The 15,561-nt window shown below is 40.2% G+C and overlaps 1 protein-coding gene across 1 annotated transcript; it reads right to left on the bottom strand.

The window, feature by feature from the left end:
• Positions 1-6,711: 6,711 nt before the first annotated feature.
• Positions 6,712-8,327, bottom strand: LOC130713785 (hydroxycinnamoyl-CoA:piscidic acid hydroxycinnamoyltransferase-like). The gene has a single exon (XM_057563585.1). It carries the CDS (start codon positions 8,302-8,304, stop codon positions 6,913-6,915), a length of 1,392 nt encoding a protein of 463 aa, XP_057419568.1. The 5' UTR covers positions 8,305-8,327; the 3' UTR covers positions 6,712-6,912.
• Positions 8,328-15,561: the final 7,234 nt, after the last annotated feature.

Below are 15,561 nucleotides of genomic sequence, written 5' to 3' on the forward strand. Positions count from 1 at the left end.
ATTGGAATTCCGGTGGCAATATTTGACCAACTTTTCCTCATTACACGTTTCAATTGGAGAAACAAACAAGCCCTTAGAAAGTTCAATGCAAGATTTTTTATAGTTTAAAAAAATCGACATGAGACAATTTCTTATTGTTACTGATGGCACCAACCGGAGAGGATAATAATTGAAAACTATGCCATAATTTTGATGCAATTTTGATGCAATTCTAAAAAAAATCAAGTAGACACAGGAAGGATCAGCAGAAAATGTAAAAAAAAAAAGATCATTATAATATTAAGAAAAGAAGAAAAAAAATGAAAGAGGCATAAAATTGAGCAATTGATGAGCAATTTTATTGTATTACATAATTTATTACAAAATAATTCTTTGTAAATATTTCTATTCTACCTCCATATATATTGATAAATATGAAGAGAAATAAGAGAAATTAAATGACTGATATGATACCCCGTGATGTACAGGAAATGTAGGGAGAGAGATAAAATGAAAATTGTGTAAAAATGAGATAGAGAGAAAAAAATGTGTGAATGAATCACTCTAAGATGCACGAGTACGGGTACCGTACCGGATATGGGTACGGTAACGGGTACGGGTGCGGCATTTTTTTAAAAATATGGGTACGGGTACGTTAGTATATATATATATATATAATGATTATATTTTCAACATATTATGAGAAAATATGTACAATAAAATTTTAAAATTCACATTGTTATAAAAAATAACAAAGCAAATGGAAGAAATTGAGATTTTTACATGATGCAAGAAAGAAAATTCAAAATTGAGTAACTTAAATTGACTAATAGATTGATGCAAATTAAAGATGTTAGTAGAGTATATAGGCTCTTATGTGTAATAGATGTAGAGATACAAAAAAGTACCCAAATGATTTCAAAAAACTGCCCAATCAAATTTCGGTATACATTGTGTATGCATTCTTAAGTACCCATGAAGTACCCAAGAGTACAAGTACCGGGTACGCACCGGGTATGGGTACGTTGCCCAAACTGGAGTACCCGTGCACCATAGGAATCACTACTCTTTATTACATATATGAGCACTGCTATATGATTCCAAGAGTTTTATCCAAGAATTCAACGAACGACCTATCCAACCAACCCAATCATTCCTTATTTGACATAGAATATGCTGATATTAATATTGAAATTTAGTTTTTAGTCCTTGTAAATTAGGGATAAATTGAATTTGGTCCCTCCAAAAATATTTTATAGCTTTTAGTGTTATCTCGGTCAGTATGTGGCCACTCGAACAGTGGCTGGAACGAGATGTTCCTTTACTTAGTCATTCGGTCCACCTTATGGAATTTGTTCCTTTACGAGATCTCCTTCGGGTCAGCCGAGATGTTATTTAACTTTTTGAATGAGTAGCTAGCCGGAACAACATGGGTAGGAGAATGAAATCACAAATTGAAAGGAATCAATTTCCTACTAAGAACTAGTTAGAGAGTTAGTTGTAGAAAAGTAATGAAACAATTCAAATTTGAGAGCAATGCGCAATTTTTTTGTAATTTTATCAATAGCAAACGATACAATTTATTGTAAAACTTAGCTCCCATAAGTATGAACAACAAGTGGTAAATCCAATTACAAGAAATATTCTAGAACATGAACTAATAACAATATGATATTGTTAACTAGATTGATAAAATAAGAATAAAGAAAATAGTAATAACTCACTGAAGACTATGAGAGCTAACTCTAAGGAGCACCCTCCTGACTCCTCGGGAGATGCTATGGACGTTTAAGTCCAGCGCCTGCCCTCCCCTTTTTCACTCGTCTCCATGATTGAGTTCCAAGACTTAAACATACTTGCATGGAATGTGAGGGGAGCAGCGAGTGCCTCGGCTAAGAGGCATATTCAGGAGGTGATTAGAGCCAAACACATTGGCCTTATTTTCCTGTTTGAAAACCATATTGCTTTTCACCAAGTCAGCTCCTTTTGGACCAGGCTCGGCTTTCAGCCTATTCATGTCGTGGAGGCCCAAGGTCACGCGGGAGGCATTTGGTGCTTGGCGTCGGCTAGTTTTGCAGGATGCTTCTCTGTAATTGATGTTCAGAGCTAAGCTCTAACTGTTCGAGCTTGGAAAGGTGGCCAGACTTGGTTTTGCACCGGAGTCTATGCGAGTCCTATTCCTTCTTCGCGGTTGCTCTGTTGGGAGCATTTAAAAAATCTCCGGTCTTCTGTGGATGCTCCTTGGATGGTATTAGGTGATTTTAATAATTCCCTTTATCATTCTGATCAACGGGGCGGTAACTTTTCTTTTGCCCGTACTGTCCCTTTCAGAGACATGGTGGACTCTTGTAACTTGCTTGACATCAATCCGGCGGGGTATAAGTTCACTTGGGTCCGTCGCAGAGGTGGGGTTCCGGTTCTTTTTAAAAAATTGGATTGGTGCTTCATTGATCCAGGTTGGCGCACGACTTTCCCTGAGGGGGCAGCGGATGTCCTTCCTCGATTTTCCTCTGATCACCATCCCATCTTGGTGCGGTGTGGATCACCTCCTCTTCGCGGTCCTCGCCCTTTAAGGTTTGAAGCTGCGTGGTTGACTCATGATCAGTATGCGGGATTGGTGCAAGATGCTTGGGCTGTGCAAGGAAATGTATCAAGCAAGCTTGAGCTGGTTAAAGATAAGTCGGTGCTTTTTAACAAAGAGATTTTTGGGAATATTTTCTCTCGGAAGCATGAACTTGAGGCTAGGTTGAGAGGTGTCCAGCGAAAATTGGAGAGAGTGGACTCGGCTAGTCTATGGCGTCTTCATGATTCCCTTGTGCAGGAGCTCGATGGTGTTCTTAAGCAGGAAGAGCTTCTTTGGTTTCAGAAGTCTAGAGAGCAATCCTTTCTTCTAGGGGACCGTAACACCAAGTACTTTCATACCCAGACCATTATTCGACGTCGTCGTAGCAGGATTCATACTTTGACCCTTCCTTCTGGGGAGATTTGTGATCAGGAGGATGTCCTTAAGCGGGAAGCTATGTTATTTTATAAATCTTTGTTTTGTTCGCAGGTGCAGGTGTCCCCTTGCTCTATGCCTTCGGCTCTTCCTCCTCCTCTGCGGGATGCTTGGAGCCGTGGCCTTACTCAGGAGGTGACTAAAGAGGAAGTGTGGAATGCGCTCTCATCCATGCAACCTTTTAAGTCGCCAGGTCCAGATGGTTTCCAGGTTGTGTTCTTTAAAAATTTTTGGCATATTCTTGGTGATGATGTTTGGCATTTAGTCTCTCATGCGGTTGCGACGGGCTCTTTTGAGGCTTCAATTTCTGAGACCTTGATAGCTCTGATTCCGAAAGTGGATGTTCCTTCTTCTTTTAAGGAGCTTCGCCCGATAAGCCTTTGCAATGTTGTCTACAAGCTCATTACTAAGGTGTTGGTGGCCCGCATTCGGCCTTTTATTTCTGAGATTGTTGGTCCTTTGCAGAGTAGCTTCATTCCTGGCAGAGAAACGTCTGATAATGCCATGGTTCTTCAGGAGATGGTTCATGCTATGTCTCGTCGTGACCGGAGAAATAAGCATCTTATTTTTAAGCTTGACTTGGAGAAGGCTTATGATAGGGTGAATTGGTCCTTCTTGCGGGACACCCTGGGTTTCTTTGGCTTCCCCCAGCGTACTATAGAGCTCGTTATGTTTTGTGTCTCCTCCTCTTCGCTCTCTCTGCTATGGAATGGGGTGCGGCTCCCGGCTTTTTCTCCGGCGAAGGGTTTGAGACAGGGGGACCCGCTGTCTCCTTACCTGTTTGTGCTATGTATGGAACGGCTTGGCCTTTTGATTCAGCATCAGGTGGATAATAATCATTGGTTGCCAGTCTCTCTCTCTAGGGGTGGCCCTCTGATTTCTCATTTATTCTTTGCGGATGACGTTTTGTTATTTTCCAAGGCTAAGCTTTCTCAGGTGAAGGTCATTCAGGGTGTGCTTGAGGAGTTCTGTCGTATCTCAGGGCTCTCAGTTAATTTGGCGAAATCCAGAATTTTTGCTTCCAGGTCGGTGCCTAATAGTAAGCGAGCTCGGATTACTGGTTGTACTTCCATCTTATTTACGGATTGCATTGATAAGTATCTTGGCTTTCCTATTTTTTCTGGGAGGCAAACCAAGGCTCATTTCCAATATGTTTTGGATAGAGTATCTCGAAAGCTCTCATCTTGGAAGAGTAATTTATTGAGTAGAGCTGGAAAGGTGACTCTGGTGAAGTCTGTTCTTTGTGCCATGCCTATTCATGCTATGCAACTCTACTGGTTTCCCCAATCTATTTGTCATAATCTTGATGCGGTTGCGCGTAATTTCATTTGGAGCAAGGGGCAAGCTAGAGGTATGCATATGGTGTCTTGGGATACCATGACGCTCCCGAAGCGTATGGGTGGTTTGGGGATTCGTCGAGCACGGGAGACAAACACTGCTATGCTTGGGAAACAAGTTTGGCATATGATGCATGGGGGCCAAAAGTTGTGGGTGCAGATGATGAGGGATAAATACGTCAGGAATCAGAACTTTCTTTTTGTTGCTCCCACTGTTTGTTCCCCTGGCTGGCGTGCGATTTGTAAGGCTAGGGATGTGCTTCTTGATGGGTTTTCTTGGCGCATTGGAGAAGGAGAGCTTTCCTTTTGGTTTGATGATTGGTCGGGGCTTGGTCCTCTTGGTGAGCTGGTTTCGTTTGTGCATATGGATGATCTTGAGCTGCGGGTGCGTGATGTTTGTTTGTCGGGTACTGTTAATTTCCATCTTCTTCGTTCCTCTTTTACTCTCGCCTTGCGGAACTCCTTGTCATCCATTCCTGTTTGCATTGACGATAATGTCCATGATCTCCTGACTTGGCGAAGTAGTACCCATGGGGCTTACTCTGTTAAGGATGGATATAACTGGTTGAGGCGGCATGCAGTGGGGGGATTTACCAGTGAGCCTTGGACCTGGATTTGGGCGTTAAAAATCCCTGAGAAAATGCGTCTATTTGTCTGGCAATGCTGCCATAGTTCGGTTCCCACGGCTTGTACCTTGGTCCGTCGGGGCATTCCAATGCTTGAGCTTTGTCTTTGCTGCAAGACGGCGCCAGAGAGCTTACTTCACTGTTTGCGGGATTGCGAGGTAGCCAGGCAAGTGTGGCAGTCGTCGGGCTTTGGTGTGGGGAGTTTCTGGACCGGCGCTACATTTCGTACATGGGTTGACGCGATCCCTCAGGTTAGCCGGGGTACCTTTTTCATTATTCTCTGGTGTATTTGGCGGTCCCGTTGTTCTCTGGTTCTTGACGGTGCAACTCGTTCTTTGCATTCGGTGTGGGGGTTGGCTAACCCACTTCTTCGAGTTTTGGACAATGATCGGGCTGCTGTGGTTCATTCATCACCGCGTTGGGTGCAATGGCGTTTTCCACCGTTGGGTTCGATTTCTTTGTCTGTAGATGGTAGCTCCAAAGGTAACCCTGGGCCGGCCGGCTTTGGTGGTGTGCTGCGAACGGATACTGGTGGTTTTATTTGCTGCTTCGCTGGTTCCATTGGGCATTCTGAAATTCTGCAGGCTGAGTTGATGGCGCTGTTCCAGGGTCTGAAGATCTGTTGGGACAAGGGTTACAGGAAGGTAGCGGTTTCTTCTGATTCTACTCTGGCTATTGCGGCTGTGCTTGGATCGGTGTCGCGGTTCCACGCGCATGCAGCGTTAATTCATCGCATCAAAGCTTTGATTGGTCAGGCTTGGTCCGTTGATGTGCAGCATATTCTTCGTGAGGATAATAGCCCGGCATATTTCATGGCTAAGCTTGGCGCTGATTTGCCTTCGGTTCAGGTGGAGATTCTCCAGGTCCCTCCGCCTGGAATGGCGTCGCTCCTTCTTGCTGATAGGATGGGTGTTCCTCACTTGAGGCCTTAGTTTTTCTTTTCTTTAGCGTCATCTACCAAAAAAAAAAAGCCCCCATAGAAAGGAAGATTCTATAAATTATAAGAGTGGTGAAAATAAGCCCTCTCAATCATGGTCTAGAATCCGATAACCAATCAAAAGACTAAAGAGGCAATCAACACAAGGCAAAGCCAAAAAGAGAGCTAGCTCAAGCGAAAACTTACTCACGAAAACATGAAAAAGCTAAAAAGCAACCATCAAAGGCCAAAGCTAAAAAAAGACAAAAAAAAAAACCATTAGCCAACGTCAAACACCCAACATCAACCCCCCCCCCAAAAAAAACCCACACCTACAAAAACATGAAACAAACATTATTCGTACAAGTCAACCAATAACCTGAGACCCTCCCATAGATAGTTATAGATAAAGACAAATAATTCACTTTATATGGAGCCCATTTGTTTCATATTGTTTCCCAGTTAGAACTATTTCCCAAATAACTAATGTTTCTTGCCTAATAAAATAAAGGTTAAAAAACATTTTTGGCTCCTGATGTTTCAAGTTCGTGCAAATTATGCTTCTACTATATTTTTTTCAACGTTTCTACCCTTCATGTTTTCAAACAGTGCACCGTCTACCCCTCTGTCAGTCAGGATTTCTCATGAGAGGTTCCTAAGTGGATTAGAGAGATGAAGAGGAGTATATGAAGTTGATGATGATCAACGAAATGATATAAATTAAATTTGTTTGATGTATATATCAATTATGTATGTAACTGAACTGGTTAAATGCATGTTTTGCTACTTACAAGTCTTGAGTTTGAATCTCTCATGCCTCCTTTTTCCAATTTCACTTGTAATTTACACGTGGCAGGTCTAAAAAATATATATAAAAAAAGCCAAATCAACTCAGTCCGTTAGTTTTTTAACGTCTGACTGACGGAGGGGTAGACAGTGCACTGTTTGAAAACATGAGGGGTAGAAACATCGACAAAAATAGAGTAGGGGCAAAATTTGTACAAACTTGAAACATCAGTGGCCAAAAGTGTTTTTTAGCCTAAAATAAATTTGGGTTTAAAGGGCATCTAGCAAGGAAAATGAACTCAAAATATCTTGGTAGAAGAACTTCTTGAAAAGCTCCATGTGCCTTATCTGCAAATGCACATGCACGATAAGTGACCCATCCCCATCAGAGCTCCGAATAATATACGCAATATCATGAGGAAACACAGGTCCATAACCGAAATGCACAGGCTTCCCCCACCCGAAATTTGCTTCGTACACCGGCATGCTCATCCAACTCACAATCATAAGGTTTGGGTTCCCATAAAACAGTGCGTTGTTATGCTTCTCAGGTTCAAAATTTGAAGCCCGGATAGAATTCAGATGTCTCTGACACTGAATGTAATCTAGTTGCGACCTCACATAATCTTCCTTAAGAAACTCTATTGCTTCTCTTATCTTCCTCGCACTGTACCTCAGCGGGTTTAACAAAACATCCCTCGCAAAACATGTTAGAGTTAATGTCACGGCCAGCGCGTTACCGAAATAGTTTATAGGAAGAGGTGGGTTCAGCCTGCTACGAATATTTGCAATCATCCTAACCACCATAGGTTGAACATCATCAAGTCCACGCGCCTTGGTCAAACATTTCCACACGTGTGCGGAAACAACCTCGTACGTGCTGTAAGATTTTCCTGATGACCCTTCTTGTTGTTTCATGCCTTCATCATTGGTTTTTTCCTTCAGTTTCGCCACTTGTGCATTTGTCAGTTTCAGCACCGCAGCGGCTCTCTCGTGTTTCTGTTCTGTCGCGGTGTCGGTGCTTCCTAGCAAGAGCGGGAGCAGCTTCAACTCAGGGTGGTCGAAGCACGGGCGCGTGGAGGAGCTCATCACCGTCCGATCAAGAAAGATGAACATCTCGGTGTGATCTAATGCGTCCCCTTTACAAAGCTTGGCCCAAGAGTTGATGAAGCGAATAAAGGCAAGACCATCACATAAAACGTGGTTAATTGAAATCCCTATGACAAGGCCCTGCTTGGTTCCTTTGAACCTTGTCACTTGCACTAGCAATAATGGTAGGTCCTCTAAGGGTTGGGTGTAATCGATGGTGGGAGTGAGGTCGTTTCTTATGGTGTCACTCGGCGCAAAGTCTCCGTATGAAGAGAGTGTTTTCGTCGATTCGGCTTCGATCAATGTGGCACCCTTGGTGTTGCAGTTGAGCTGGAGACGGTGACCTTCGATCCAGCTAAGTCTTCCGGCTAAGGGGTAGTAATGGACGAGAATTTTGCTAAGAGAATCTCTCATGGTGTCCATGGCGTTGTGGTTGGGGGCTTCTTTGTAAACGTAGATGGCGGAAATGTGAGTCCAACGAGTCATTTGGTCACTTGGAGACAAGCATAGGACAGTGTTTGGAGTAGGCTCGGCGGGGATGACAGTGTAAGAAGCTTTGATGCTTGTTGACATTGTTGCGCGCCTGTAAAGTGAGTGCCAGGGGAGGAGGGGTTTGATAATCTTATTGTTGGGTTTGATAATCCTATATATAATGATCCAGGTCCAGATCCAATCCAAGCATCCTACTTATTTCAACATACTCTATATTAATTTCTACTCGCGGCATGCGATGCTATTTTATTCTAGCTATTCCCTTAATTATTTCAACATACTGTATATTAATTTCTACTTGCAGAACGCGCGGGATGCTATTTTATTCTAGCTACACTTAAATTATTTGAACTATTCATAGCATTTTCCTGAAATTCAAGTGTGCTATAAAAGAAACTGAAAGCGTAGACTTGGCTGGATGCTGCATAACTAGTTCTCTATGTATTTTACTTTTCACTTATATTTAATTGCTACTTGCAATTGACTGCTACATATCCAGCTCTTAATTTGCGTCTCTTCTCTGTCCTTTTAGCTGGTTCTCTATGTATTTTACTTTTCACTTATATTTAATTGCTATCTTGTAAGTTGTAACTTGGGTTTGTGCTTAATTTATTTGGCTTATAAAAAGACTTAATTTTCAAGTTTTCAACACACTATATATTCAATTCTACGTGCAACATGCGACTTAGCAGCTGGTTAGTATTAAAATTACAATGTCTATTTTCAAGCAAATTTATATCCACACTCAATTTTCCTTACAACTTATTTGCACTCTGTACGTATTTCTTTTTTATCTTTTTTATGTTCCTCTCATATCACTTATTATTATTTCTCACTCTTCTCTTCCGAAATCTTGTTAATTAAAAAAAAATATTTTCAAGTTTGGTTTTCCATTGATTTATGATTAGTTGAATAGTATCTTGATGTTTCCTAGAATATGAATTATAAATTTTAAAAATTTGCGCTTATAAATTTAGAAAGAAACTGGGAAAACACTTAAAGAAAATTATAATTTTTTATAACTTAATGGAAGATCATTTTAATTTCTAGAGAGAAATTGAGAAATTGGAGTGTGCCCTTTCCTAGTTTTGCATTTTCAATTTGTTGTCTCGGTACTGTTTAGAAATACTCATTTTTTTTTGAAAGATCAGTCAATTTATTAAAAAGATGAAGCTTGAGACCAACCCTCTTAAGTAGGTAAAGAAATAACATAAAGGAGCAAGAACAAGGCTCAAAAAAGAGCACTACGAGGGATCTCCCTATTACAACCAGACTTGGCAAGAAAATCAGCAATGGAATTCGCTTCCCTGAACATGTGTACAACCCCAACACAAACCACTCCTGCCATAAGAAGGTCAATTTGGTTTAGAACGCTTATCAACTTCCAAGGTCTATTTGCTTTATAAAATTCACCCACTCCACTGCGAGAGTAGAGTCGCTCTCAATCACCAAAGTAGACAAGTGATGACCCGAATTTACATGATGTTTTTAGGGTTTTTCCTTGCTAGTTTGGAGTCTTTTTGTTGAGTCTCATGTAGTGTTTCATGCATTCTCATGCATTTTTATCTTTCTTTGTGTTTTTGCTTCACTTAGGTAATTTCATAGTTTATTAGGGACTTTAGTTGCATTTTAGGTTAGTTTAAGAGGTTATTGAAAGTTCCACTTGTTTTGAGGGCCTTTGTGCAAAACTGACCTTTAAGTTTCAAGATATTTTCCAAGCTTGTTCATCAAGGTTTCAGGTTGAATTAGCTGAAGAGGGAAGGTCTAGAGGCTTGGAGAATTGAATGGAGGCTTAAAGAGGCTTGAAGAGGAGTAAATAGGAGTTAAAATGAAGATCAAGGGACTTTCCAGCGTGTTTAGAGCGCCTAGGCGTGCTCCATTGGCGCCTAGGCGCCAATTGCCCTGTTCCAGGATTTTGGAATTGGCGCATAGGCGCCAATTGCCTTCCAGAGGCTGTGTTTTTGGGTGGAATTGGCGCTCAGGCGTGCTTAATTGGCGCCTGAGCGCCCATACTCGTATTTTTTTGCCTATAAATAGGTTTTTAGTGGTTTTCTTTTGTAATCTTGGATACCCATTCCATTTTTACATAAGTTTAAAAGGAGAGGAACATGTAGGAGAGTGAGAGAAGGCTTCCAAGCTTGTAATTCAGGTTCTTAGCCAAGCATGGCTCTCTCTTCTTATGCTTTGGTTTTCATGTAAGACTATTCATGTTTAAGTTAAAATCTTAAGTTCTTTCCCACATGATCTTCTTCTTTCCTTGAATCCCATTTTCTGAATATCAATCTAAGCTTGTATGCATGCTTGCTTTATGCTTTTCTATAATCAGAACAGAAGTTTGTTATAGATTAGGGAATCGATTTGGGATTACCCCTTCTATGCTTGCTACTAGGAATAGAGGAAGGGTTGGGGTTTGTTGGCCTAAACTTTATAATCTTTATGCTTCATACAAATGTTTAAGTACACAAGGAATTGAGCTTATCTTTTGATTTGAAAGAATTATCTATGCGAGGAATCGATAGGTAGTTGCTTAGGCTATAACATCAAGAGAGATTCATGTGCTTAAAATGATGTGCTTAAATTGGCTAGTTGAGCAAGGATCCAAAGCATGTTCTTTTCTGAGTTTATGCTTATTTTCCCTTTTTACTACTTCGACATTTCATCATTTCAATAAATCAAATATTCATACTCAAGACTTAAACCGAATTTATGTTGAAAAAATAGGCTTGATCGTGATGGAAATCACTTTCCTTAAAGTATCTCAAGTGCCGTGTCGTCTACAAGACGCCACTAGCGCCTCTACGCCCACGCCGGTGGCGACACCGGCGAGGGGTGGTGTGAATGGAACATGTGACATAAAAGCTTGGGACCACCAAACCATGCACATGTAGCACTACATCCTCACTTTGTCTCTTTGTTGAATGGTTGACATTTAATGATATATAAATGCTTTGGAAAGTTGCTCCACTTTCTATGTGGGACTTCATTCCAATCCATTCAATGCAAAATCAACACACTTATCATTTTGGAACACCATGTAATTATTACTCCTTGAGTAATTATTACAACAATTTAGTCACTCACAATCCATGTGGTTCGATAATTAAAACCGGGTGGATTCGTACACTTGCAGATTTACCAACAACAAGGAATGTTGTTTGCAAAACAAAAGTGCTTTATGTATGGTAAAGACTTCAGCTTCAAAGGCCTAGCCATGTTCCAGCGGTTTTGAAAAAACACCAACAAATTCCCCACTGTGATTTCGAATGACTCCTCCTATGGCGCTTGGACCCGGATTTCCTTTTGAGAAGCCATCAACATTAAATTTGAGTAAACCCACATCTGGAGCTGACCATTCGCACCAGCGGATTTTAGAAATAGACCTGCTCATTTATTATTAATTACAATTATTATTCTACGATAAAATTTGACCATGACATATATCAGAACTCGAGGAGAGGAATATATGCAAAAAAAATTGTTGTGTTAAGAAATGTCATAATTTAGGCACAGCCTCACCTATGGGCAATTCGCACAATGTAATTGAAGTAGTCTATAAATTTTGTTTTTGGTTTTCTCACTACAAAAAAATGTGAAATTGCGGCGGTTGCAACCGTCATTTTGTACATTAACGACTATTTTTAGTTTTTGTCGTAATTTCATTTGCCATTTGTATGAAACGGCGGATTAAGGTGAACCGCTATTACACTCGCCAAATCGTCGTAACTCACAGTGATATAAAACGATGGATTTTAACCGCTGTAGTATGCACATCATGTAATTTAGAGTCATATAACACGGCAGTTTAACTGACGTAATTCGCATGTTATATATGAAAGTGGCGGTTCAAGCCGCCATCATTTGCACTGCTAATATGTTTTTTCGAAATTGTGCCTGATTTTCAAAAAGCGTTAGTTATTACTTGCTCAAAACTTCATATGCCTAAGAAGTCTACTCAGAGAGCAGTGACTGCGAAAGTTTCAAATTTGCAATTTTTCTACTATTTGCATGTGTTTCATGTTTTTTAATTTCGTTTTAGTTCTTTAAATTCTTTTAGTTACGTTACGTTTCATGTATTTTTTATATTATTCTAGTATCAAACAGTACTTGTCTGGGTGCTCTTCATCTTGAAGTCGTTTTTTATACGACTTGTTTTCTTGTTGTTGAGACTTGAGAGTTAGATTAATTTTCAAGTTCATGAACGCGCGTTCCACAAAGACTAAAAAAGTTAGAAAAATGGGATCATATATATATATATATATATATATATATATATATATATATATATATATATATATATATATTTACAAGGATACTACAACTGCCTCTCAGCCTTAACAGTAGTGTCCTACTGCTAACGTCGTAGGCCTATTCTGACTTAACTATTAGAGCAAATCCGATCCACTATTTCGTCTTCACCAGACAGCCTGATGTTCAACATTTAATTAAAAGAGACAAAAGAACATCACCATCCGTCTGCACTGTAATCTCAATTTTCAATCATAATTGAAGAGACAATTTGTGAGTGATTATTATGCAGTTTAATATGTTCTATTGGTTAAGGGAAAGGATTTTGGGCTATCTGCTGTTGGTTTTTATTTTGGAGGAGAATTCGTTACCTATTTTTCTTGGCTAAGTGGACCAGGAGGATTGTTTGCTTCATTGGGGCCAAATGAATTCTTGTTCGTGTGTTCCGAGTCTGTTTTGTTCGAACATTTGAGCCTCTTTTGGAAGTTGGGTTATTTATGTTGGAATCAGGAGTTGTGTGTCTCAATTGCTTTGATTCTTTCTTCTGTTTTGTCCATATTGCATCATGAGGTCCCGTAGCTAGGCCTCCTTTTCTCTTGCTTTTGGCAATGATTTTGTAGGTGAGGGAGCCTCCTCAATCGGGGAGGCTTTCCTTATGCTTGGTAGAACTTGTCTTCCCATATTAAGTTGGTTTCTTCCATATTAGGTGGATTTATTATCGAATAAGTGGATTTTGCTTCTCTAGTCTTAGCTTGAGTTTTCTTCCCCTTTCCTCCTCCACCTGCCGCCAACCTTTCCGCCACCGACCAAACCTGCCGCTACTGCCACTACCTCTGGGTACCCCAGCTCTAGCTCCATCACCCTTGCCCTCCCCACCAGCTCCGCGACCGGGTGCCAAACCAGATCTAGCGCTTTGACGTCACATCCAGAGGATAGTAGATCTCTGGTATGCCTCAGAGACCTAGAAGCTCAAGCGACCTAGAAGCTCGATCTGATGTCGTGATGCCACACCGCAAACCTTGCAAGAGGCCATCTTCTCTGAGAAACAATAATATAACACAAGAAAGGGGAGTTTGAAATGTGTTCTTATAAAACTTGAGTTTTCAAAATGTTTTCGCAATCGTTTGGTGCAGCGGATAAGTGCGTGTAGTAATAGATGATAAAAGACACAAGAAATATATCCTGGTTCACCTACAAACAACGGGGCTACGTCCAGTCCTTGACTTAACCAAGATTTTACTAAACAAGTATCAAAGACTTCTCCTACACCAAGTATTAGACATGACTTCTCCCAATCAAGTATTATGCATAACTTTTCCTAAATAAGTGTTCAACAAAACTTCTCCCAACCAAGTATTCTAAGGACTTCTCCTTTACAAAGTATTGTTTAGGACTTCTCCTAAGATCTTTTTCAAGATCCTTTGGCTCTACAAGGTTCTCTTCTCACAAGAGAGATAATAGAAAATGCTAAGCACGAGAACTACTAAGTGTTTAAGAGGATTTGACTCTGGTGTATACTTTGAGTTCTAAATCTAGAGAGATTTGAGAATAGAGATTTGACTCTTAGGTTTTTCTCTCAGACAAAGTTAGGACTTTTCTTGATTGCTTGATGAAGAATAAAAGTTGGTCTATGCTAAAGCTAAGTTTCTTGCACATGAAAATCTTCTAGTCCTCCTTTTTATACTTCAAGAGGTTCTAGGGTTTGTTGATAGTCGTTGGACCGTGTAGAGCAGCTTGAGTTCTAGTCGTTTGATCAAATGGTCTTCTCGTCAGGTGCATTAAATGCACTTTGTCCTTTTGCTGAGACAAATTGCTACAATGTGTATCTTGTTGGTTGGTAGCATAAGCAACATCGTCCCAGTCCTTTAATTTAGAGAGAAGAAACTTGATTTTGACAATGTTGTACTTGTTTCCTTGATCAATGTGTTTTGTAGAATATCACGTGATTCTTTGCACTTGACTTTCTCCTTAAGAATGTCAGAGAGATATCTTCAATTTGAATATGCCGCTCGTTCTCTGGACATTATCTTCATGTGCCAGCTTTGAGGTAAATGATGAAAATCTTCACTAAGTGTCGTCTTCTCTTCTGTCAGACGATATAACAGCTATGACTTTTCCTTGCTTGTACAGTCTACTTTGTAGCTTTGACATTTCTTCTCTTGAATGGAACGTCTTCTTGCATTGTCTTGTACTTTTGGACATCAGACAATGAGGGATGTGAGTCATAAGTGTTGTTTTCCTGAAATATAGTTCATGTGAAATTTTAAGCATTGCACTTATACTCTTGAAAATTGTTATCATTCAAAATATGATAAACGATGTATTCAGCGTTTGAACTTAAAATTCTCCTTCATCTCTTTCTAGCGGCACTATAGATTGGAGTTGTGCCTTTTGGGTGGATCTGTTTTGTAATTAACATGGGGTTGCATATGTGCTTCTCTGTATGTGCCAACAGTTCCGACCACCACCTATGGCTCCGATCACAAATCCAGCCATGGTCTCTACAGCGTTGGCTTTCTCCCACGGTCACAAATCCCGCTGGCATCGCATCTAGACCCTTTTTCACATGCTTGTCCTTCGTCCCTTTCAGCTCTTGTTGTTGCATGTTTGGAATCGGCAGAAGCTTCCTTCGTCGCCTTGTTCTCAGAGTTGCTGACATGACCCTTTTTGGTGTCGTTGAAGCCTCGCCACATGCTTCCTTTTCCGTTGTTTCAGTTGAGTATGCATGTTTGTTCTTAATTTCCTTATGTGTTTGTGCCTTGTGGTAGCTCTCAAAGATTCATTCTCGCATGTTGTAAGTGTCGTTTGACAACTATTTGAGTTTTATTCCATACACATTTGACCAAAAAAAAAGTAGTCCTGCAGTCAAGGGCATATCCAGGATATTTTGTTGCAGGGCCGAAATAAAAATTAAAAAAAATGTCAATGAATATATTAACTTCAAATAAGGAAAATTTTATTTAAATACAACTTTTCATTCTTTCATAGTACTAAATTTATCTGTTATTGTATCAACTGTGATTTTTTCAGCAATTTCTCTCAATATATTACTAAAAAAATTAAGAATGTCATTTTTAATCTTGCTGCGAAGCC

Source organism: Lotus japonicus, chromosome 4 (assembly GCF_012489685.1).
Source record: "Lotus japonicus ecotype B-129 chromosome 4, LjGifu_v1.2".
In the NCBI taxonomy this organism is placed as follows: Eukaryota; Viridiplantae; Streptophyta; class Magnoliopsida; order Fabales; family Fabaceae; genus Lotus; species Lotus japonicus.

What these genes read in the sequence shown, in the direction of transcription:
- LOC130713785 (XM_057563585.1), bottom strand. Translation starts at nt 8,304, where the DNA reads ATGTCAACAAGCATCAAAGCTTCTTACACTGTCATCCCCGCCGAGCCT.